This window comes from Dasypus novemcinctus, chromosome 10 (assembly GCF_030445035.2).
Source record: "Dasypus novemcinctus isolate mDasNov1 chromosome 10, mDasNov1.1.hap2, whole genome shotgun sequence".
NCBI classification, from domain to species: domain Eukaryota; kingdom Metazoa; phylum Chordata; class Mammalia; order Cingulata; family Dasypodidae; genus Dasypus; species Dasypus novemcinctus.
The window spans coordinates 20,876,666-20,902,327 of record NC_080682.1 but is presented as its reverse complement, the minus strand read 5'-3'; the positions used below and the strand labels follow the sequence as shown (position 1 = coordinate 20,902,327).

Here is a 25,662-nt window from a genome sequence, read left to right as displayed (position 1 = left end):
TGGTAATCTTAATGTGAGAATTGATGGGGGTGGGAGGGATGAACCAGGCCAGCAGAGGTAGAGTTGGTGAGTAGATTGTTTTGGTTATTTTGGAGCTAAATTGATAGGACTTGCTGGTGAGGAAAGGGGATGAATCTGGTGGTCTAGGGAAAGTTAGGGTTGAAGGTTCACGGAATCTATTGATCTATGGAAGGCATTTTAAGCAGTGTTAGTAAATGAAGTCACTAAGGGAGTGTGCAAATGGAAAAGAGGATAGAATCCCAGGGCATTTCAAACTTAGTTTATATTAGGAACTAGCAAAGGAGACTTGGCTGTGGATTTGGCAGCATAGATGCCAATGTTGACCTTGAAGAGTGTAGTCTTACAATGGTGAGGATAAAAGCCCTACAGAAATAGATTGAAGAGATAATGTAAACAAAGCAGAAGGAACATCTGTAGACAACTCTTGAGTATGTGTGGCTGGATGGTGGAAGATAGAATTTCCCCCCCCCTCATTTAGCACTGTACGGAATGGAGCGGAGCCAAGAGCTGGCTGGCACTCCGGCGGAACGCCACCACCCAGATCGAGTGCATCTCCTGCACCATCTTCCCTCCCACGACTGGCACTACGGATCCAAGGCCTGCATTCTCGTCTCTTTTCCTCCGGGGCCTTTGGCAGCAGCGTCGCCCCACCTTGGCTCTTCCAGTCCCTGCGCCTCCTTCAGGGCCACACCGCCTAGCCCATTCCATTAACCTAGGATTAAGCTGGTACCAGGAAACTGGGCGGGTTGAGGACTTTTCCACCAAGATCGTTTTAAATAAAGATTTCGCCATTTTAAAAAAATAGAGGATGGGGTGGGTGGGACCCTATTTAGTCGCTAGGCGGCTTACCAATGCGTGAGGAGGGTGAAGCAGGAAGAGGGAGAGGCCTACTGGTGATTGGTCATACCAGACGCCTGTCTGGACTGTACCACACTTACTTGCAGGATTTGGGGAATTTGTGAGGTTACATGCTTTTAAATATAATCCTAGGTACACAGACATAATTTTCTACTTCATAGGTTTTTGACCTAGGTACAGTAGGAGTAGGAAAAAAGACGCAAGAAACGGATTGACTCGCCCTGGCGGCTCTCCGTGCAGTACGCCAATCTCTTCTCCCAGGCGTCTGCGCAACCCGACGGCTATGCGCGCGCGTTCTCGTTTTCTCGCGTGGGTACGTGCTCCTGCAACCAATCAGACCGTGAACCAATCAATGCGTTGTGCTACTTCAGCCAATCAGACTGCGAGGTCGCCGCGGTCGCCGAGGCTCGCGCTCACGCCCCTAGAACAGTGTCAGGGTTGGGGGCTATGGGTGAATGAGAGAGTGAGCGGGGGCGGGCGCGGTGGCGCGAGCCGCATGAATGAGAGAAACGTGCCCCGCGCGAGACGTCGTGCACGTCTGGACAAGGGAGCCAATGGGAAAGCTGGGAGGGCGGGAGACCCGGCACTGAGGGCAACGGTCGCGCGCCGCCTCGAAGACGAGCGTCGCCGGGCGGGAGCGCGCAGGGGCAGGGCGGGCGTGGAGCGTGCGGGGGCCGCGCGCTGCCTCTCAGAGGCCGGACGGCGCTGCCGGGAGGCGGCGGCGACAACGACGGCGGCGGTGACGGGTGCCGCGCCGGGGGTGAGTACCGGGAACGCCGGCCCCTGCGGAACCGGAAGTGTCGAGCTAGTGAGGTGTGAGGGGAGAGTGACCTCTAGGGAAGGGGGACCGAAGAGAGGGAGGGGTCGAGGCCCCGTCCCTCGTCGGGGCCGGGTTGTCCAACCGCGGCTGGACTCGAGAGCCCCGGAAACGGACAATGAAGAGAGGCCCGGGATCCACCGATGCCCGGGCTCAGACGGGTTAGTGTCCGGTCCCCCAATGCTAGGTTGGGATTCTCGTCCCTCAGCGGTTGGCGATCAGCCGCCGCCCCTTCCGCCCCCGGCCCTGTATCCCCGGGCTCTGCTTTCCCATCAGCCGCCTTCCGCAGCCCCCGTGGGCCCTGCTGCCGTGGATTCTGACTTCTCTAGCTCAGCGGCTGCCGGCTCTGCCCCATGCTGTGATTCTCCTTGCTTTGATTCCAGGGTGGGACCTGGGTGCTGTTCCTCTTTTACGCTTTGCGGTTCGGATCCCTAGCCCCACTCTGTTAATAGTTAAATTTTGGCTCAAGCTTCATCCTGTTACCTGTTCTTTCCACTCGTTCCCTTCCTTCCCCCACCTCACCAGCCGGGCGCTCCATTCTTTTAGTACTTTGTACTTTTTACAAGTGAGCTCAAATGTGTTTACCAATATTTTACTTACAGGAATCTATTTTGGGGGCAGAGTGGTGGAAAGTGTTTCACCCAGTTGGCGAATGAAATCACTGAAATGAGAAGAAAGTGACTTAAAAGTTATGAAGGGAGGTGTGGGATCAGGTAGATTTTAAACTCTAGGCCAGAGTTTTGAGTCTTGGATTTTTTACTTCCTGGCTAATGCCATTTTGTCCAGGTTGATCTTATATTTGCATCCTCATCCTTTATCCCCGTTTTTCTCTGTCCTTTATCGTATCCAGGCAGAATGTTCATTATCACGTATTCTGTAAAACCCACCTAATGTTTACAAGAATTACATTGCCAATTCCGTATTTATTGATGACACCTGTAATGTTTTAAATTTCTTAGTTTTTCCTCCAGTATCTTACTATATGGTTTATTCCATGATACTTCCATTACTGTGTATTCGTATTTACTATATTGTACTCCTACACCACTTTATTTCGAAAGACAGTACTTGTACTGGTATTCACCCCTTTACTCTCAATGGATGTATAATTTACACTCAGATCTTAAATATGTTCCTCTTGCTTGTACACATGCAATAACCACGTGTCTGTGTTGTGTGTTTTTCACTTCTATATACATATTTCCATTCTGTAGTTTACTCTGTGCCTGAATATGTCATCTGCAGTCTTGCACACCTTTCTCATACCAGTATGGATCCAAACTGCACTCACCTTTCTGATGTCACTTCTACTTTCATCACTCACCTTGCAGGTCTCTCTCCTACTTTCAACAGTGTATCATTCTGCTAAGACTTTTAATGTTGTTACACCCAATAAATTCTTAGGTTTTATCCCGTCCCTTCTAATGTGTATTCTTCAAATATCTCAGGTGCTGATCTCTTTTATATCTCAGTGTTGTACTCCCCAAATTTCATGGCCTTTCATGATTTTGCATTATTGTGGCAGTGTTAGTACATATGGCTTTTTTTTTCCTGTTGAAAATATAATTGAAATAATGTATGGTGTCTAAATGACAGCCTACTCTAGGAAAAATTTAAGTAGTGTAGATTTCCATCTTTATTTTTTGGAGTTTTGAGGAAGAAGTTTGCTTTAATGGTAGTGCCTACAAACCAAGAATTTGCTTCTTTATTGTTAACAGAATTACTTACTGGAGCAGAAGTGATAAATTCTGGGGCACGTTTGTAATTCATTGTCCAAATCTTTTGTTATCTTTAATCTCTGCCTTTGATATTAAGGGAAATAGTAGGCAGATTGAGGAAAATAAAACTGCTTTCTTTTAAAACTCTAGTGTAAGTAAAACTTTTGCCTGCATATTCCAAGTTATCACTGGGCAGGCAGGTAATGTAGTGAATGAGAAAGTAGTAGAAAGGGTTTGTGTCAGGAAAGGGACAAATGGGTTCTTGGGATCTGAATCTGACTATTCTAGTGATTCAGTAGAGTGGCCTCAGGCATTCTCTAGCCTTCAGTTTTAGAGTAGGATAAGGTACTGTGTCACCAGATAGTAATGTGAGTAAAGTACTTTGAGATCACTAGATGGAAGCATTTTATATAATCCAAAATACTGGTATTATTTTGCTACTATCAACAGAAATAATTATTACTCTTAATCATATTAGAGTAGGTCAAGCACCTTTTAACCTCTTAATAGGCTGATGTAGGAAGAAAAAGCTGCTGAATTAGAAGAAAAGTACCCATCTCTAAGGTAGACTCAGTTTCTCATGGAAGGCATTTCACTTTTCAGTACAAGAACATGTCTCACCCAAAAATTCTGCTTCTGGGTTATAACTAAAAACCATAGAGGGCTAAAAGAGAGAGTGGAAGAAAGGAAGTAAGACTTGCTGTCCTAATTTTAAGGTTGCTTTTTTCTTTATTCATTGTAGCAATAAATATTCTCTTTGTTCAAAGAGAAATCTCTTTCCTAGGACTGCCCTTTGCTGCTATGCCCTTTTTGTTTTTAGATTTGGGCATTCTTGGTATTTGTTATTGCCCATTTGTGTCAGGTGAGATGGGCCTCTTGCAAGAGCTAATGCGACTTCTAGTGTTTTTGATGACCTTAGGCTGGGTGAAACCATGTTCTCCTCCCTCCAATCTGAACAGCATTTAGGAAAGCAAAGAATTCTGAATCCATTTTCCTCCCAATTCAAAAATCTTTCCCACATGTATATAAATGAAGTGGAAAATAACATTTTCAAAGAGCACTTTTTAACAATGTGGTTTTTGCCTTCATGTTCTTAGGAAGGGCCCTCAAAGAATTTCTCTGATAAAGATGTTTGTTTCTTCTTCTAGGTGAGGAACTGAGATCCAGTTGAACTTTGTATCCAGAAAGCTCAAGATTGAAGAGAAAAGATCAGAGACATTGACTAACCTGGAAACAGGGACATCTTTGGAACTTTTGCTTTTATCTACAGTTAACTTTTAAAGTATCACCAAGTGATTTCTTCAATTTCTGCTTATTGGGAGGATTATGGCTTCAGGGATTTTAAGTTTTCCTTTAGTTTTGCATGAATTCTGTACAAAGGAGAGACCTTAAAGGGCTTGGGAATAACAAGAAGAGATTGAAGACGGACAAGCTTTTTCTTTCCCTCTCTCTCTGTTTTCCCTCCCCCTTCAAAGAAAAGGATTTACAATTCAACCTTTTATCAGCTATTACCCATCGTTAGCCATCAAGAAAGAAAGAAAGAAAATTAAGCCATCATTGCCAGATTACAAACCCTAGTGAAGTCAAGGTGTGGGAAAAGTGGCATCGAGAAGACTGCCTAAAAGAAACAAGGACTGCAGTAAAAACAGCTTCTCTTTAAAGCTGGAAGGAACCCCATGTTCCTTCTTGGATTAAAATAGAAACACGGGATACACCTATTTCAGGTGTAGCTCCCATTTTGTGGAATTGTGCTAGTAGTGGAGGTACTATAGTATCTCTTCTGAAGAATTTTCCCTTGCCCTAGTTCTATTTTTTCCTGGTAGTTTTCACTTTCTTTTGAAGACCTTCCTCCATCCATGAATTGTCCTTTCATCTATCTGGCTGCCATGTTCTCCACCTGCAACAATATGCATGTATACAGCCTACTGTTGCTCTACAATTTTTAAACTGTACAAATTGTATTCTTAATCTCCCCTTCTGCCTTGTTCTGGGGAGGTAGTTATTCATCATTTGGAATCACCTTTCCCCCTCCCATATACTTTCCTTCTTTTGAAATCTTTTAGCCTTTGGTTTTCTTTGGGAGGGGGAAGGGTGATAATTTTAAATTTTCTGTTTCCCTGGTTTCCTTCTGTATCCTCTCCATTGTTACCCTCCCATTTTCTTGTCTGTTCTGCCGCTGAGTGGGCCTGGGCTATGCGGCAGGGCAGATATCCCATCAGACCTCCAACATGCCCGCAGAGTCTGGAAAGAGATTCAAACCGAGCAAATATGTTCCGGTCTCAGCAGCCGCCATCTTCTTAGTGGGAGCTACAACACTCTTCTTTGCCTTTACGTGAGTTTTCTCCCAGTAATGTTTGGGGAACACTCTGGGGGAGGTGAAGAGGTATGCTTTCTCTTGAGTTTTGCTAGTCACTTGCAAAGCCAGGATACTGAGAGTTCTTGATGTCTGATAAAGGTAAATCCAAATCCCAGAACCATGGTAAGAAAAGTGAGAAAAAATCCTATCCTTTCTCAACCTTATGAATTTCTTACTCTATGGAATCCTTTACCTTCTTTTGGAATCATAGGTATCTTCATGTTTTCCAACCCAGCTCCATCATTAGTTGTTCCTAAACTAGTGGGGGGAAACCACCAGAGAGACTTAAGAAGTACCGTAAGCAGCCACTTCTATGAGAGAAAGAGAACTAAACTAGACTAAATGTTTTTCAAATGGTAATGGCTTTTCCCGTGGATGTCAGAAGCTTAGGTTTGAGATTGTAGGAATTGAGAGTTCTAGAGAATTTCAGTTGATATAAAATATACCAATTAGACATTAGGTTTTTGCTGTTTGTTAATTTAGTATTATTCAGTTTTCTCTGTACTCTTTTTTTTTTTTTTAAGATTTATTTATTTTATTTATTTCTTTCCCTCCCCCCCACCCTGATTGTCTGTTCCTCTGTGTCTATTTGCTGCATCTTCTTTGTCCGCTTCTGTTGTTGTCAGTGGCACGGGAATCTGTGTTTCTTTTTGTTGCGTCATCTTGTTGTGTCAGCTCTTTGTGTGTGCAGCGCCATTCCTCGGCAGGCTGCACTTTCTTTCGCGCTGAGTGGCTCTCCTTACAGGGTGCACTCCTTGCGCGTGGGACTCCCCTACGCAGGGGACACCCTTGCGTGACATGGCACTCCTTGCGTGCATGAGCAGTGTGCATGGGCCAGCTCCACACGGGTTAAGGAGGCCCAGGGTTTGAACCGCGGACCTCCCATGTGGTAGACTGACGCCCTAACCACTGGGCCAAGTCCGCCACCTCTCTGTACTCTTAAGAGCTGAAACCTGGAGAAATAAAGGACATTGGGAAAGGGTGAATTTTATTTAGGAAGAGAGTCCTAGAAGAGTGCCTTTAGAATAAATAGTTCCTGTTGAAGGGAGTAGTGGTACTTCTTCCATTCCTTGTCCTGTTGGGAAACACAGTTGGTATTCGAAAGATTTCCCACTTGGGATCTGCATCATTCTCCCTTAGGATCTTCAGAACTTTGTTCAACTGCTTGTTACTTTGTTCAACTAGGGATTAATTTACCCTTCCCTTCTCCCTGATTTTTTAGCTGCTGACCACCTGGCTAACACCTAGAATTGTGCTATTTTTTTATGAAATAACATGTACCAGGACTCTGAGTCTTATATTGGTGAGTCATTGAGTTAGTGTTATAGTTGCAGCTCTTGGAGTGATCAGAGTATGCTAAATCTTCTGGGAGGTGTGCTTTGTCGTGTTTCATGCCCAAACCTCAGTTGCCTCTTCAGAACAATGTGAAGTTACTGGGAAGAGGAAGATAATGAACGGTTTGGACTCATTGAAGGATGAATGAAACAGGAATTGCTGGGGTGGGGAGCAATTAATAATAATAATAATAATAATAATAATAATTCTCTGAGTATAGGTTTGTTGGCCCCCAGCTCTCCAGCCTGCGCATGCCTGCCTAATCCTGCAAGGGTCTAGAGACAGTCCTGCTCTTTTCCACTTGGCTCCTCTTTTCTACATATTCTTTCTCCCTTGTTTAGCCTCATTATATTCAGTGTTCTGGCCTCTTTCATACATTACCTACCAATAAAGAGGGGTGAGTCTTCTGTGTCAAAACTTGTTTTGGTTTCTGCTGTTATGGCCAGTAAGTAGAATCAAGATTTTAACCAAGGGACATTTATACCAGATCTTAGTATCCTTTAGCAATTGTAGTGCTGTGTTCAGAAGTGTACGTACAAGACCAATTTGACACCTAAGACCAGCCATGCATAGTTACAGAGGGTCTGTTTTCTTTCAAGAGTCAACCCTTTGGAGAAGCTAGGAAATACAGGGGCCTAATTGATTTCTCTCAACTCATTTCTTCTTGAGCTAGGGCAAGCAGAATCCTTGTTCTTGACTTGTTAATTTGGAACCATTGCAGTGCTTGGCTGGTTATACCAGTTTGCTCACAAAGAGTTGCCCTGACATAGGCATTTTCTCAACTGGTGGTTGAAGCTATTTAACCTACTTTCTTGATCCTTAGTGCCAGTAAAGTAGAGGCCCTCATCTTCCCATGGTCTTATAGCCCCAAGTAAATGGATTTTGGAGGACAGTAGTGGCTCTGTTTATAACATTTGGCCAGGAATTATTGCCTCTAATCCAAACATAGAGGACCCTTAAGTCAGAGTTCCCCTTGGAATTAGCTTCCCTTAGCCCCCACCCCCACCCCAGGGTCTTTCCTGCCCACTTTGTGGAGACACAAGCCCCCTCTTTATTCACCTCTTAGTCCCTCTGAAATTCTGATTGCTTCCTCTCCATCTAACCATTGTATTTCCTTCATATATTGGGGCTGAGGCACCACTTTTCTTAAAAACGCTTCTTCAGGGATATCTCCTTTTTGGGAGTCAATTCCTTGGAGAACCCCCGTTTGAAACAATTTATAACCTAAAAAAAGAATTCAGGGTTTCAAATGGAGAGCCATGATGAAGGCTTTCTTCTAATAAACTCCTGTTTAGGGCCGTAAGTCTACTCTGTCAACCTTATTCTCGTCACTAAGCTCCAATCTTCTTACATCACTATAAGCCCCATGTGAAAATTACTTTGGGACCTAGAGTGGGCAGTGGGAGGCAGAGTTCCTTTCAGCTGGCAGATAATTAGTGGAGGCATGTAGGCTTCAACTAATGAGGAAAAATTTTCCTCCATCTTTCTTTGTCAAGTAGGGAAAGCTATGAGTAGAAATTATCAGTTGGGTTTGGTCATCAAAGAAATGGTAATCTGTCCCAGAGAAGCTTGAGTAGAACAGTTGGGGCCTTCACCACAAAACCCTAATCTCTTACTGTCTGAATTTGTCCAGTACTAAAACTAAACAGGTGTGTTATTGGGGATCCTGTCTTAATTCTTTTCCCTTTTCCCTGTTTGGGAAGGAGAGTGTCTTTAAAGTAACCCTTCCACTTAAGTACTATAGTCTAGGTTAGTCTGTACCGAGATCTTCATCTGTCTTAGTTTAGTCTCCTTTTGTGATTGGCAGGGGATCAGTGCTAGGTAATGAGATAAGCACTGTTTGGGTTTCAGGAGACTGATTTTGGTCAAGTCTGTTAATCTTTGTGGGTCTCAATTTCTTCCTTTATATAATGAAGAAGTTGAACTAGAGCAGTTTATTTAACCAACATGACCATTTTAGCAAATGAAATCTTGTGTAGAACTCTAGTATATAAAGCAAAAAAGTAGGACTGCTCTGGTTCAAGTGAGGCTGGAGTATAGGGGTCCATCCACTTGGTGTTTCCTCTTTGCTTGCAGGGGGTAGGGGGCACAGGGATGGGGACAGATGCTGAAGCCTACTTAGGGCTCCTGGAAATGCCATTTTTTAAAAAAAATTATTTTTATTAAATAGATTTACTGTGAAACATTTTTCAATGTAAAATAATTAAAGGTTATCATAAAATGGTTCTTATTAGCATTCTTAATAATCATTACAATGATGTATTTACAAAGGATAGAAATCTCTTGGTAATATGTCATGTAGATAGCTGGGAAACTAGCAAACAGTAGAAATAAAGTAGATTTGATTGTTGGTTTGAACTAATTGCATTAGGAAAAATCCATTTGGTGAATTGATCCACTTTTGAAGTAATGCCTATGCTGATATGAATAAAATCACATAATAAAAAGCAGAAGAAAATAGAAATCATGCCAATAGGTGCTCATATACCAGAAGAAACCCTTATATTTGAAAATAATATGCCTAATTTCAATCAAATTTCTTTTATTCCCTGAATAGCAATGAGTGACTTGTATCTAGAAATAGTTCTAGAATCTGTGGCTAATTTCACACCTATAAATTGGAAATGCCATTTGAAATCCCTGAATTGTCCACTCTACTTGTAAGTCAGTATCTCATTTTATCCATTTCTGAAGTTGGTAGGGAGAAGGTGAGAGTAAGAGCCCTGCTTCGGGTGATTCTCTAAGGAAGGATAGAAGTCTCGAGACACGGTAATAATCCAGAAATCCTTGATGGACTTTCCAGTGTCTTGTCCATGATATACTTTTCTGCCTCTGGCCTTTCCCAGCCATTTTACCCAAAGAGAATTGGGCAACCTCATGGCTCCCTCTGGTCCTTTTTTCATGACTACAAAGGTACTAGCACCTTGCTTGGGTGGGAACAGCCTTGTGATTAAGGTGTTGATTGAACAGTGGTTGTTCCTTTTCTTTCTTTTTTTAAAAAAATATTTATTTATTTCTCTCCCCTTCCCCCCTCCACCCCAGTTTCTGTTCTCTGTGTCTATTTGCTGCATGTTCTTCTTTGTCCGCTTCTGTTGGTGTCAGCGACACGGGAATCTGTGTTTCTTTTTGTTGTGTCATCTTGTTGTGTCAGCTCTCCGTGTGTGCGGCGCCATTCCTGGGCAGGCTGTACTTTCTTTCATGCTGGGCGGCTCTCCTTACGGGGCGCACTCCTTGCGCATGGGGCTCCCCAACGTGGGCGACACCCCTGCATGGCAGGGCACTCCTTGCGTGCATCAGCACTGCGGGTGGGCCAGCTCATCACACGGGTCAAAGAGGCCCAGGGTTTGAACCGCGGACTTCCCATGTCGTAGACAGACGCCCTAACCACTAGGCCAAGTCCACTTCCTGGTTCCTTTTCTATCCTACGTTGTTTTCTCATCCAGGAATAAGTGCCCAGGTTCTTCATCTAGCATGCAGCTGCTTCAAAGCCTGGATATCAGAGCCACCACAAATCAGCAAGTGTTTTAAAAGAAACTTTCTTGCCTTTAAGGGGAGAATCTGTTTTCCTGTGGATTCTTGAGGGAGGCAGAGGATGGCACAGTCCTAAATGAGGATCCCCAAGGGCAGAATATGGGGCGTTCGTTCCAATCTTTTCTCATCAACAGGGAATACTAGTCATATGCTTAATGTACTAGGCATGGTTGGAATGTTCTTTCAGAGCTTAGTAGTGCCTCTGTGTTAAGTGTTCTTGAATCCCTGGTACCTCAGGTTGAGGAAGTAAAATTAAGGAGCTAGAATGATAATTGATGATGATGTTGGTAGTTAATAATGTTCTCATGTGTCTTCCATCCAGTGAGTGTTCAGTATTGAGCCAGCTGGTTTAAAAAGATTTCCAGGCTCTTTTCAAACATACTCTCCTTCATTCTCATATCTGTATTTTGTAGCTGAAGTAATTGGCTTGGAAAATTTCTTGTGGATTACCTAAGGTCACATAGGAAGACATTGATTAAGAAAGAATAAATCCCAATGCATCCTGATTCCAGCTTTGCTATTTTTTTCCAGGAGCTTGAACATCTTTTATAAGAGGAAGTGTTAGGGAGGGCTAGGGTTTTGGGAGAGTGTATATTGAAACCCACTTTCAATTTTTTTGGGCCTTGAAAATGGGAGTGTTGAATAGGTGGGCAGAGGAACCTGTTTTTCTTGGGATAGTATAGCTCTGGGAGTCCCATCAATGAGTCAGCCAGCCTTTTGGGCTATGGCCACTCCCTAAGCTTCTGGAACCCTGTAAGTATTGCCATAGGTTGAGAACGAGCCCCAACAACTCTTCTCTTCAGCTCAGGCCTCATCTCCTTTCATCAAAGGCAGCAAATTCAGACAGGCCTTGGGGTGGTCACCTAGGAATCTGGCAATGCACTATAGCAACAGAAAGCCTCTCCTTAAGCAAAGCAGAATATGGAATAAAGCAGGAACAGGCTCTGTTCACACATGCCTCTCCTTGGTGGGTTATTCCCTTAGCCAGAGTGTTAGGCTGGAAGCAAGGGGTCTGTGATTTGAATTTAAGAGCAAATATTGGCTCTGATAAGAGTTGAGTTGTTTGCATCATTTCTAGATGCTGCCATTGTGGGGGCAGGGTTTATTTTGGCAACTGATATTGGAACTCAATTCCAGGATTACATAGTTTGACTGGGATGGGTTGCTATCAGAAAGATTGTAAGGGTAAAGTTCATCATCCAGGGGGATTGGCAGGATACTCAGGAAAATGAGTGGGTTGCTTTGTTTGGGAATTAGAAAACTGAAGAAAGAATGGAGTTAGAAAAATTGACACCTGGGCCAATGACAGAGCTGATATCTCATTCTTATTTACTAGCTCTTTCAGAACCTTAGCTCCCCCAAGGGACAGAGGATGCCCTTGCTTATTTTCTTCAGAAGCTCAAGAAGCCATAGTAGCCACAGTGGCCAGTTCTAGGAATGAGATTTAAATCGTGGGCATTTTAGTGTTCTAAGGATTTAATTTATTTTTCCCTTCTAATTATCTTCCCAGGCAGTAGGAGTCAAGTGAGTCACCCTTTCTCCTCTTCCCCAGGCAGAAACTAAAGCAACAGCTAAGTACTAGGGAGGGGCTGGTACTTGGATGACTGGTTTTCAGTTTCTCTCCCTCCCTCCAAAGGAAACTAGGAGGTCAGGCTTTGGGGTGGGGCTGTGCAGGAACTCTTCCTTCTTGTATTCCATCCCAAACTGCCAAAGTATGGGGCCATCTCTTCTTAACCAAAAATTCCCAAGAAGAAGAGGCTTCCACAGGAGACTTTATTTGGTGATAGCCTAGAATTGTGACTGAAGTTCTCTTTGGTCCTTGAGATCAGTGTCTTCACTCCAACTTCATTAGTTTGTCCCTCAATTATATACTGACCCAAGAGAAGGAAAGGGTTAAGTGATACTTGGTATCTACAAAGCTTAGCATTTAATAGTTACTTTTTAAAAGATGAGTGGCTGAATGGAATTTGAGTAAATAGATAGTGGTGGTGAAGACATACGAGATATTTTGTGAGACTCCGTTTTCTCTTTTACTATTGGTTTTATATCTCATTAAAGAGCTACATTTCTGTAAACTACCTTGAACCACTCTTACGGGCTGTGCTTTTGTTCTGTTGGGAACAGACCACCTTTCTTGACAGAATTCAGTATTGCTGTGGATTAATCCATTAGAATCATATGCTGTCTTGTTCTCCTGGCTCCTGCTTCCTTTCCTTCTGACTGGTTCAGATAAAGGACAGGGCAGATGCTGTCCTAATTCTGGAGATTTAAATTCTAAACCACAAAGTTGATTAGGGTATTTGTCACTGTGTTGTAATAGGAAGGTCTCCCTGAGCTAAGATGGAGAGAGGGTGTTTGATACTACTAAGAAAGCAAGAATGAGTATTATAGATGTTTTTCTGAAACTTCTGACTTCCAGGAAATAGCAGAGAAAGGAAGAGTTCTTAAGGGATTTCTTCTTAAGACTTACATCCCTGAAAGAAATTTGAGCTTAGCTCTAGATGAGCATACTTTTTTTTCTCCTCCCCAGAGAAGTTACCTAAAGCATGTCTGTTGCTTTGAACCCTGTAGAATACTGGATATGTTTGGCCAGTTTATTTTTCCTACAGGACTTAGAACTTTTTTGGGGCTGATAGTCTCTTTCTCTTTCTCTTTTTTCCCTTCCCCCACTCCTCTGCTTCGTTTCTATACTTCAAGAAGTCTATTTCTATGTCTTGATATCCATCATTTTCTTTTCCCCATCCCCTTCCCCCAACACACACACACACATACCTTGAGAAGTACCTGTAGTTGAATAATATAGTCTCAGGGATCTCAAAGCAGTGAAGAAACTTTAGGCAGTTGAGAATGGCTCAAAGCCAGCTTGGAAGGGGGAAAAAGAGCCAGGGAAGCAGGTGGTATTCAGTACTTTGGGCCAAGGTGCAGGTCAGTGGGATATGGCAGGGATCCAGAAACCTTAGCTGTAGAGAAGGAACTGTGACGAGTGTCAGTTATATAGTCTGTTCCTAGTTCTTAAGTCTGGTTAGAGAGAAGATAAGGACAGATTCTGAACTTGTGGAAAGATCCACAGGGGAAAATGAAACTGAAAAACACAGACCTTAGTGCAAGGGGTTAGGTAGGAGATATTCTCTGAGTCTTATATCTTGATCTAAAAACAGAACAGTTCCATGAAAAACTAGACCCACTTGGTGGGAAGAATAAAGATAAGGTTTTGATATAATGAAGGTACATCACAGAAGATTTATATATAGTTACGGAGGCTAAGTAAAATGGAGACTCTTGACTATGGGCTCTTGTGAAAAGACAGGAAGGAAAGGTAAGCCTTATTTGTTTTAGCTCATACATGGATGGTGCTCAATCTCCCTGAGAAAGTTACACATTTCTCACTTAACTGGGCCTCTCTGAATCTTTACAGATTTTTGTAAGTGTGATTGGTGTCCAAAGTGGTAGTGGCAGCCCCTCATTTTCTTTATTATCTGTGCAGGTGTCCAGGACTAAGCCTCTATGTGTCACCTGCAGTGCCCATCTACAATGCGATTGTTTTTCTCTTTGTGCTGGCCAACTTCAGCATGGCCACTTTCATGGACCCAGGCATTTTCCCTCGAGGTAAGATATCCCTCTCTCGGAAGCTCCTTGCTACTTTTGGAAGATAATGATTCGGGCAAATGTAGTTGATCTTGGACCTCAGGCATCCTGGTATTATAGTGTACATTTATAGGTCTGATAATGAAAATCTGGTCAGGGTCTTCAGGAAAGGTACCATAACTTCTAGTCATGTGATTTCTCACTTTGGGTCAACTCTTTGAATTTCAGTTATTTGGTTAGCAGAAATTTATTTAAAGCAGATGCTCTGGGTGATATTGCTAGGTACAGCAATATGTAAGATGAATTACAGTTATAACAGTTTGATACAAGCTGTAATGGAGGCATGAACAACAAGGTATATGAAAACAGGAAAAGTGTACTTAATGTTTGTCCAGGTAAATGGGAAATGCTGCTAAAATTAGGTGGGAAAGACTTTTCCAAGTAGGGGAGAGAAGGGAAGGGCATTCTAGGTAGAGGAAGCAGCATGGATAGAAGCTGATAGACATGAAATGGTGAGCTCAGTGGGGTTGGAGGATATAGTGCATGGTGGGGTCAGAAAGGGCAGGAAATTAACCTGGAGCCAAATTGTGAAAGAAGCTATATGCTAAATTAAATAGATAATACTATTTCTTTGGGGTAGTAAGTCTTACATTGGGAGATTCAGTTTTCCTTTTACAAAAATAATTCTTGTAAAAATGATTCCTTTTTGGGAGGAGGTTGTGATAATGCAAACCCAATGAGAACTTGAATTCAAGGTTGGATTTGCAGATATTTCAGAAGTAGACTCAACAGAATTTTTCATGATCAGTTTCTACATTGGAGAGAGTGGGAGAGAAAAAAGGAGTTGTCTAGGTTAGTTCCAAGCTTCCTAACTTGGGAGGTAAGTTATATGCTCATTTTTATAAACCAAAATACAAGTTATAGGAATGTAGAACTGGTTTGGAGGGAAAGTAAAGAGAGCAGTCTTAGACATGCTAGATTTGAGACACCCATGGGTCATCCCCATGTAATTACCCAGTTGCAGACTTTGATTTAGGAGTCTTCAGCCATATGATATTTGAAGCAACAGGAGTTACATTATCTAGGGAAAGTATATAGAGAGAGATTAAGAAAGAACTAAGGTAAAACCTGACCAGCACTGTCATTTTAATAATGAGCCTTTGAAGAGGGATTGAACAAGAAAGTTTAGGAGGAGAAAATGAAAAAGGTGAAGATTAAAGAAATGCAGAGTTCATAAAGTAGCTGATAGTTGGCAGTATCAGAAATTAGAGGGATCCAATAGTATGGAAACTCAGAATTATCCCTTGTTTCAGTGATTAAGAAATTAGTGATCTTTAGCAAGAATAGCTTTAATAGTGTGTCTGCATATGTCTGAGGGAAATACACAGCTAAAGTACTAAATTGAAATGTTTTTGAGGGCAGTGAATGGGAAATGAGGAAGAAAAGTCAATGAGTATCAGATTACTTTTTTAAGAAGTTAAGCAGAGAAGGCAGGAGAAAGGAGATAGAATATCTTATGGAAGAGGGAAGGTTTTTTTTTTTTAAAAGAAACAGAAGACTTGAACATGTTTATAGCATGAGGAGATGGAACTGGAGGGAGCAAAGCTGACATTGAAGAATGGAGATAATTGAAGAGTGAAATTCTAGGGGGAAGAGATGTGTTCAGGTGTATGTTGGAGGGGTTACTCTTACAGGGATAGGTTTTTTCTGGGGTTGGAGGCAAGCATGAGAACCATCATTGGTGTGGTAAGAGGTGTAAAATAGAGAAGCTGAGGAAGATTGTTCTTGATAATATCCTCTCAAATGTGAGGTTATCTTTTAAGAGTGAGACAGGTGGGATTGAGAGATGGCAACTTTGGTGACATGAAATTTTCCTGGAATTCATTGTGTGGGAAGAACTGAGGGGTTATGATGTCCCATAATTTCTCAAGCTTGCATCACTACTGTATTTGTGATTTCTGTTTCAAAGGTTAGGTTAGGGGAATGAACTTTTTTTTTTTTTTTAAGATTTATTTATTTCTCTTCCCCCCTTCATCCCCCAGTTGTCTGCTCTTTGTGTCCATTTGCTGTGTGTTCTTCTGTGACCTGTGACCACTTCTATCCTTTTCAGTGGCACCAGGAATCTGTGTTTCTCCTTGTTGCGTCATCCTGTTGTGTCAGCTCTCCATGTGTGTGGCGCCATTCCCGGGCAGGCTGCACTTTCTTTTACGCTGGGTGGCTCTCCTTACGGGGTGCACTCCTTGCGCATGGGGCTCCTCTTCACAGGGACACCCCTGCATGGCAGGGCACTCCTTGCACGCATCAGCACTGTGCATGGGCCAGCTCCACAAAGGTCAGGGAGGCCCGGGGTTTGAACCGCGGACCTCCCATGTGGTAGGCAGATGCTGTATCCATTGGGCCAAGTCCGCTTCCCTAGGGGAATGAACTTTGAGTCCCTAAAGCAAGGAGGGATGTTTTCATAATGAGCCTCTAATGTTTTTTCATCAAATGTTTTATTGATCTTCTGTATGGAAGGCACTATAATGGTCATTTGGGGCAATTTGAATTGAAAAAAGTTCATTGCTTAATAAGTAATTCATGTTCATTTTATAGAAAGTATAAAAAAGACAAATATCATCTAAAATTTTATATCCCAAAGATAACTACTGTTATAATGTGATATACTTTCTTCTAGCATTTTGAAGGATTTTAATATATAATTTATATTTATGTATGTGTATACCACATATCTATAGTATATGTGTGTGTGTGCATCATTTTCAGTTATATAGTCAAAGTGGGATATCTTTTTGTTTGTACAGTTCTTTACCTTGCATGTTCTTCACTTATTTATATTGTAAGAATTTCCACAGGTAAAGAAAATTTGAAAACAAAGTTTGATGACTATACCATCACTTATTTTCTATCTACAGTGTATTTTTTAGGTTATTTCTAATAAAAATTGCTGACTGTAGATGAGAAGGCAAATAATGCCCTGTAAGTTTTGAAGTAGGATGGTGGGTTTCTGATAGATGAAAATTGGAAGAAAGGGCATTTGGGTAGAGACAATGACTTGAGCAACAAACAATATTGAAATATATGTGGGTTCCCTCTCAGTCAGAACAGGCTGGGTATTACCATCCTAAAATCCTCAAGATTGAGGAATAAGCAAACATAAGGGGGGAATGCAACTGTGGACTTAAAGTAGATTTAGTATTATAGCAACGGTAGAACTTGTAACATTGATATAAAGGCAGTGGTCACCAGAGGTTCTGAGGGGAGGGTGAGGGAAGAATAGGTATAACATGGGACATTTTTGGGACATTGGAATTGTTCTGAATGATATTGCAATGATGGATATAAGCCATTACACATTTTGTCAAAACTTATGAAAATATGTGGTAGAGAGTGTAAACTATAATATAAACTATTGACTATGGTTAGTAGAAATGCTTCAGTATGTGTTTATCAGTTATAACAAATGTATCACACTAATGAAAGGTGTTAATGGGGAAAAGTGTGTGTGGGGAGTTGTGGTATGTGGGAATCCCCCTGTATTTTCGATGTATCGTTTATGTGATATAAAGCATCTTTAAAAATAAAAACAACACAACAAAAACAAAAAAATATATGTATGGGATTAATAGCAAAAAAGAATTTTTGGGTGAGGGGTTTGTACATAAAAAAAGGTTCATGTTACTTCCTCTCTTGGATTGCAGTCATATACTTATAGACATTGAACTATTAGGCAAACTCTATACATGTACTTTGTTATGTTAGTTATCCATTTCTCTTGAAATATATTCATAATCTGTAAGCCAAAAACATCAGCATACCCATATGAGAGCCACCTCCTCTGAGTCACTTTCTCTGAAACCTTACTTCCCGGTGCATAATAAATTGCTTCCTCATTTGAGTGTTTCCATTTGTGCTGCATATAGAGCTGATCTTACAGTATTACAGTTCCTAGTTTCTAGTCTCTCTCACCCATTAGACTGAATTCCTTGAAGTCAGAGGCCTTATTTTCAATATCACCCTATCCCTAGTGTGAAGTACAGTCCTGGCACAGTCTGTTTTTAATTGACTTTTCCTCTCTGCAGCTGAGGAGGATGAGGACAAGGAAGATGACTTCCGAGCTCCCCTTTACAAAACAGTGGAGATCAAGGGCATTCAGGTTCGCATGAAATGGTGTGCTACTTGCCGCTTTTACCGTCCTCCTCGCTGTTCTCATTGCAGTGTCTGTGACAATTGTGTGGAGGTAAGAACCTTGGGTGGGGTAAGTCCTGATGCTTAACCTAAATTATCTTCTTTCTGCCATAAATGGATCTTCTTGGCTATGGATGAAATATAGTCCTGGCTAACTACCTGGACTACATGTTCTAGCTGTCAAAAGGGTTAGCAATTATGTACACATGAAAGGCAGAGCATGAATGTTCTTTTATTATAGGAGAGAAGCTTAGACCCCAAATGGACGTAGGCTTTCTCAGCACCAAGATTCATAACTCTGGCCTTCCATCCCCTGGCTCTTTTTTTTTGGTTCTATTTTCCCTCGCTTTGTGTTCTCTCTTGCTTCCACTGCATCATGCTGTTGCCTTCAAATGCTACAGTTCTGTGTCTCTTCCTGCCTGTCCCTCTGCATCTCCATGTCTTTTATTTTTAGCCCTTTCTTCCAAGCCATTCTTACTTAGCTATGAGCAGCTCTCTGCTAGATTTTTCTTCAGGCCTTTTTTCTCATGAATCTTGATGTTTTTGCAAAGCCTTTGACATTTGTTCCTTTTAGAGATCCTTGGCACATAGGATAAAGCTTTGCAATCTCACCTTGGCTTTTGACCAAGCTTTCGAAAGTTTTCCTACTAGAAGATTGATGGAGCAAGATAAACTGCATGAGCCTGTTTTTTGTTGTTTTGTTTTAATTTTAAAACTAAATGGTGAACATAATCCTCAATTACTAAAAGCAAAACTTAATTTGGACTCTTGTTCTTCTTGACAGAAGTGATCTAGGACTGTGGTCCAAGGATGCCTCTCAGTCTGTCTCTTTTTGCCCCTAGGAATTTGATCATCACTGCCCCTGGGTGAACAACTGTATTGGTCGCCGGAACTACCGTTATTTCTTCCTCTTCCTCCTTTCCCTGACAGCCCACATTATGGGTGTGTTTGGCTTTGGCCTCCTTTATGTCCTCTACCACATGGAGGAACTCTCAGGGGTCCGCACAGCTGTCACGTATCCTTCAAGGCCTGTGGGTGGTAGGATTGGGAGGAAAGGAATTAGGAACATTGATTGTGTGGTATGAGGGTCAAAAAGGTGGCGGCTAGCCCAGAGGCTGGAATAGGTAAGATCAAATTGGTCTGTCCTTGACTATTTGGCTTCAGAATGGCAGTGATGTGTGTGGCTGGCTTATTCTTCATCCCTGTAGCTGGCCTCACGGGATTTCACGTGGTGCTGGTGGCTAGGGGACGCACAACCAATGAACAGGTATGGAGAGACGGGAGAGAAGACCCCTGAAGAGCAGGGCATGTGTCTCTTAGCCTTCTCGTTAGTATATAACAACACTTCCACAAGTAGATATTAATGAATACTTTTATGATGATGCAGAAATTATTGGTGGGGGTAAGATAATTCAAGTTACTCATATAAGCCTTAGAACAGAGGCCGTTTCTTAGTTAACAAGCATTTACTGAAAGCCTATTGTAATACTGGATATTTTAGCTTCTGAGATAAGACCTGGCCCAGCCCTCAAGGAGTTTACAATGCTGCTTATAGGAAAACAATTATTTTTGTGCATTTAATACCTGACTTAATTGCTTATACTTATAAATGTTATCTTTTTTTTTTTTTTTTTTTTAAAAAAGATTTATTTAGTTTATTTTATTTCCCTCCCCGCCACCCCGGTTGTATGCTCTCTGTGTCCACTCGCTGTCTGCTCCTCCCTGTCCGCCTCTGTTGTTATCAGTGGCACGGGAATCTGAATTTCTCCCAGCTGCGTCATTCCGCTGTGTCAGCCCTCTGCGTGCGCAGCACCACCCCCTGGCAGGCTGCACCTTCCTTTGCGCTGGCTCTCCTTAAGAGGAGCACTCCCCGCGCGTGGGGCTCCCCCAGGCGGCAGGGCACTCCCCTCGCGCATCAGCACCGTGCATGGGCCAGCCCCACACGGGTCAAGGAGGCCCGGGGGTTCGAACCGCGGACCCCCCATGTGGCAGACGGACGTCCCAACCACTGGGCCAAGTCCGTTTCCCAGTGTTATCTTATTTTTCAATATTCCAAGAGCTGTTTATCACCAGTTTGCATGAGGAAACTGATGTTTAGGATTAGGCAGCAACCATGATGTAGACTTAGGATTTGAACCAAAGACTAACCCTGGAGCCCTGACTCTCAGAATCACAGATATAAACTCCTTGATGGCAGGATTGCATTTCATTCATTTTTGTACCCCCTACATAGTGGATGCACAAGATACTTGTCACTGATTATTTTGACCTTAGGAGGTCAAGGTCCCATCATCTGATTGATCTGGTCCTTTTTTCCTTCCTGTAGGTTACGGGTAAATTCCGGGGAGGTGTGAACCCCTTCACCAATGGCTGCTGTAACAATGTCAGCCGTGTACTCTGCAGTTCCCCAGCACCCAGGTACAGGTATCCTTTTGGTCTAGTGTTCATCTTTAGTCAGAACTTGTGTCTTCTTTGGGCTTCTTCTGGTGTATGGGAGGTCTGGTGGGTGACTGCCTTTAGGAAGGGCTCTCTATCTTAGAATAGTAAGTGTCTGCAAGGAAAGATAGGTCTGTCCTTCAGTGGACCCTGTGAGTTCAGTTGATCTTTTACAGGTATTGTGGTTATTGTGGTTACTGTCCTTTGAGAGGTGAGGATGAGGTTGATTCCACAGTGCCTTGAGCTAGGTATCTGCCCACAGAGGCCTCGTCTTGCTGTAGCTTTTCATGGAATCAAAGAAATTGGTTCAGTGCTGACCTTTTCACTAGCCTGGTAGGACTGTTTCTTATATTTGTAAAATGCTTTACACATAGTAGGCAACCAATAGATATATTAAAATGAATGAATGAATGAATGAAAGCCCTCTCACTCTTGACACTCAGGTATTTGGGAAGACCAAAGAAAGAGAAGACAATTGTTATCCGACCTCCCTTCCTTCGACCAGAAGTGTCAGATGGGCAGATAACTGTGAAGATCGTGGACAATGGCATCCAGGGAGAGCTGAGGAGAACGAAGGTGAGGAATTTAGGGAGCTAACGCTAGATAACTTGGGGGCTCTCATCATGGCAGAGGGATGAAAATTTGCTTTTAGTTTACATTCTTACACAGTATTTATCACTTTTTGATTTGTGTTAAATTGGAAAAAGCATTAGATTGTAAATTTACTGACAGTAGAAGTTGAGTCTGTTCATTTCCATGTCTTCATATGACTAGTAGCTTGCAGATGGTAGGGGCTTAGTAGGTAGTTGGTTGTTGAAATGAACAAATGAGTGAGAGGATTAAACCGTTGTTGCAAACTTTTCTTAACCAGTACTGTCCCCAAACTGTCTCTTTTCCCTTGTTTTCCAATCCCAATTTAGAAATACATGATAACTGATTCCCCAATGCCCCTTTTATATCAGTTTAATATTATGAGTTGCCGTAAGGCCCAGTTCTCCAAATCTGAGTTTCCCTACTGCCATATGTCCAGTCTAAGGGAAGCTTGGAAATAACAGAAAGCCAGTCTGCTGATGCTGAGCCTCCACCTCCTCCTAAGCCGGACCTGAGCCGCTATACAGGGCTACGAACACACCTTGGCCTGGCTACTACTGAAGGTAAGCACTGCTAGGTTCTAGAATTAGGAGGCAGAAGTGAGGAGGTTAGTTGTGAGCTGTAGAGAGGACAAACAGGGATGGGCTGGGAGATAACCACTTGTGGTTGAGAATATCCCAACAGGTGGGTAACATATAGGTTATTTTATTGGATAGCTGGAAGATAGGGGGATGCCACTTACCTACTGAGTGCATTGGCCTTTTGTGGGGAAGAGTCTGAGATGAGAGAACACTGTAGGACCTGCTTGGTGCATTCACCCACCCTGAGTTCTGGGCTGGTATGAGCCTTTAGTCTTGATTTTAACAACATCAAACTCCCTGTACTTTCCTTTTGCTGGGTACAACCTATTCCTACTTTGTCCTCCCCCTGTAAATTTTTTTTTTTTTTAAGATTTATTTCTTATTTCTTTCCCCTTCCCCGCCACTCCACCCCCCAGTTGTCTATTCACTGTGTGTTCTTCTGTGTCTACTTGTGTTAGCAGCACCCGGAATCTGTGTCTCATTTTGTTGTGTCATCTTGCTGTGTCAGCTCTGTGTGTGTGTGCAGTGCCATTCCTGGGCAGGCTGCACTTTTTTTGCGCTGGACAGCTCTCCTTGCAGGGCATACTCCTTGCATGTGGTGCTTCCCTACGTGGGGGACACCCCTGTGTGGCATGGCACTCCTTGCATGCATCAGCACTGTGCATGGGCCAGCTCATCACATGGGTCAGGGGGCCCTGGGTTTGAACCTTGGTCCTCCCGTATGGTAGGTGGATGCCCTATCCGTTGGGCCAGATCCGCTTCTTCCCCCTGTAATTTAAGGAACCCTAACCAGGTTAAGAGAACAGCTTTAATGTGGTGCCCTGCCTCTGGGCCCTTTTCCCTGCAGATAGCAGCCTCTTGGGCAAGGACAGCCCCCCCACACCTACAATGTACAAGTATCGGCCAGGCTATAGCAGCAGCAGTACATCAGCCGCCATGCCTCATTCCTCCAGCGCCAAGGTACTGAGTAGTCTCCAAGCCAGAAGGGTTGTAACATATCCAACTGCTCCAGGGAAAAGGGTGATTGTGGGAAGGAAAAGGCAGGAGGGAAAAGAACGAAACCAAGACTGTTTTATTAATTATTGGCCATACTGGAATTGAATCTCCTTGATACTGTGTCCATCAACGGGAGGGGAAATGTACAATGAAAGTACTTATTACATTGTTTGACCTGAGTTCAAAACCCAGTTCTGTGACTATGGACAAGTTACTTCTCTAAGCCTCATTTTCTATATCTTCAAATGACATATTATTTGTTCTAACTCTTAGGTTTTCTTTAGGGGTTAAATGAGACAATGCACGTAAAAGTTTAAAGAATATTTCTGGTACATAATAAATACTTTTTAACGACTCCTCGGGCTTTGGGGTCTAGCATCTCTGTCATAAGAGGAGCACTAAACCTTCTTTACTTTTTTTGTCAGTTGAGTCGTGGGGACAGCTTGAAGGAGCCAACCTCAATTGCAGAGAGTAGCCGCCACCCCAGCTACCGCTCAGAGCCCAGCTTGGAGCCAGAGAGCTTCCGTTCTCCCACCTTTGGCAAAAGCTTCCACTTTGATCCACTTTCTAGTGGCTCACGCTCCTCCAGCCTCAAATCGGCCCAGGGCACGGGCTTTGAGATGGGCCAATTGCAGTCCATTCGTTCAGAGGGTACAACCTCCACCTCCTATAAGAGCCTGGCCAATCAGACACGCAATGGAAGCCTATCTTATGACAGCCTGCTCACTCCTTCCGACAGCCCTGATTTTGAGTCAGTGCAGACAGGGCCTGAGCCAGACCCGCCTTTAGGCTACACCTCTCCCTTCCTGTCAGCCCGGCTGGCCCAGCAACGGGAAGCTGAGAGGCATCCACGTTTGGTGCCAACTGGCCCATCACACCGAGAGCCCTCACCAGTTCGGTACGACAATCTGTCGCGCCACATCGTGGCCTCCCTTCAGGAACGAGAGAAGCTGCTGCGCCAATCACCTCCACTCCCAGGCCACGAAGAAGAACCAGGCTTGGGGGACTCAGGCATTCAGTCAACACCAGGCTCAGGCCATGCCCCTCGTACTAGCTCCTCCTCAGATGATTCGAAGCGATCACCCTTGGGCAAGACTCCACTGGGACGCCCAGCTGCCCCCCGTTTTGGCAAACCAGATGGGCTAAGGGGCCGGGGATTAGGGTCCCCTGAACCAGGCCCAACTGCCCAATATCTGGGCCGAGCTATGTCTTACAGCAGCCAAAAAGCCCCACCTGGTGTCTCTGAGACGGAGGAAGTGGCCTTGCAGCCATTACTGACACCCAAGTGAGTATTAGTACCATCTTGGCCCTCATCAGGCTTAAAATTATGTTACCCCATAGAAGATAGAGGCTTCATTGGTATATTCTGGCACATGTGGGCTGAAGGGTATCCTACTTTTAGATGCTTTTATTTTTGGTATCATATCAGCTGCCCTCATGAGCCATTCTTATGAAGAGACTGAAGATTAATACTTTTCCCTTAATCCTGTCTTTCTAAAAAGTACTTATTTGCCTGAGAGTAAATAAGTATATGGGGTAGGGTGGGGAGTATACAGGAACCTCTTATATTTTTTAATGTAATATACTTTTTTGTGATGTATATATATTAAAAAATATATAATTTACAAAAACGATGTGGTGGTGGGGTGGTGAGTTATATGGGAACCTCATTTTTTTTTTTATATTTTTTTTAATATAACATTCCTTGTGATCCATTAACTTTTAAAAAATACAAGCAATAAAAAATAACAGAAGAAAGATTTGGTTATGGAAAAAAAAGTATATGAGACAGCTGTTACAGAATAGTAGTAAATGGGGATATAGGGAACCAGGTTTATTTTGAGGACGTAAAATGAAAGAATGTTAGGGTAAAAAAGTATATATGTAGAAAAATACATCATTTTCTTTTCTTAGCTTTTGAAACTGTCACTCCTTTTTCTATATTTTGTGTCTTACTTCCTTTCTCTTCTTTTCTTCTCAGAGATGAAGTACAACTCAAGACTGCCTACAGCAAATCCAATGGGCAGCCCAAGAGTATAGGCTCAGCCTCCTCTGGCCCAGGCCAGCCACCTCTCAGTAGTCCCACAAGAGGAGGAGTCAAGAAGGTGTCAGGGGTGGGTGGTACCACCTACGAGATTTCAGTGTGAGCCTTGGGCGCACCTCCACTCCACACATCTGCGCCTACACCAAAGGGCCCCAGGTGGCCACCTTCCTGCCCTTGAGGAGCTCTCCTCCCCTGCATGGACGTTTTCTAAACCACCGATTCCAAGAGGATGAGGAGCTTTTACAAAATGCAATGGGGTTGGGAAAACGGAGAGTTGGGGCCCTGAGACTGGGGCTACAACCCCCTTCCACCTTTTAAGACCTTCCCTTCCTTAAACCCTGGACCAGACTCAGTGGACATTTGTGCAATTGCTCGCCCTGGAGGGAACCAGATCATTTTTAAACCAGAAATAATTTTTTTTATTATTGTTACGGATTCTATTTTTTTCCTCTTCTGCGTTACCAGGTGTGTGTGTACATATATATATATATATATATATTATAAATATCAAAGAAATTATATATCTATCCTGGGATGGAAAAATGAGGGAGGATTATGCATAAGGAGGGGGATCCTTTTCCCATTCCTCAGACCAGCAGGAAAAGGGG

The 25,662-nt window shown here is 43.1% G+C and overlaps 1 protein-coding gene across 2 annotated transcripts; it reads left to right on the top strand.

Moving 5' to 3' along the window:
- Positions 1 to 1,495: 1,495 nt before the first annotated feature.
- On the top strand, positions 1,496 to 25,485 carry ZDHHC5 (zinc finger DHHC-type palmitoyltransferase 5). Of its 2 annotated transcripts, none has more exons than XM_004471038.5 (12): positions 1,496 to 1,639; positions 4,563 to 5,746; positions 14,121 to 14,242; positions 18,301 to 18,458; positions 19,249 to 19,421; positions 19,571 to 19,673; positions 20,733 to 20,824; positions 21,286 to 21,418; positions 21,873 to 21,996; positions 22,862 to 22,974; positions 23,436 to 24,295; positions 24,992 to 25,485. In XM_004471038.5, exons 2-12 carry the CDS (start codon positions 5,643 to 5,645, stop codon positions 25,155 to 25,157), a joined length of 2,148 nt encoding a protein of 715 aa, XP_004471095.1. In that variant the 5' UTR covers positions 1,496 to 1,639; positions 4,563 to 5,642; the 3' UTR covers positions 25,158 to 25,485. The 2 variants fall into 2 exon arrangements, with proteins under 2 accessions (XP_004471095.1, XP_012385514.1); XM_012530060.4 differs by lacking the exon at positions 1,496 to 1,639 and adding an exon at positions 1,673 to 1,857.
- The last annotated feature ends 177 nt before the right edge of the window (positions 25,486 to 25,662 follow it).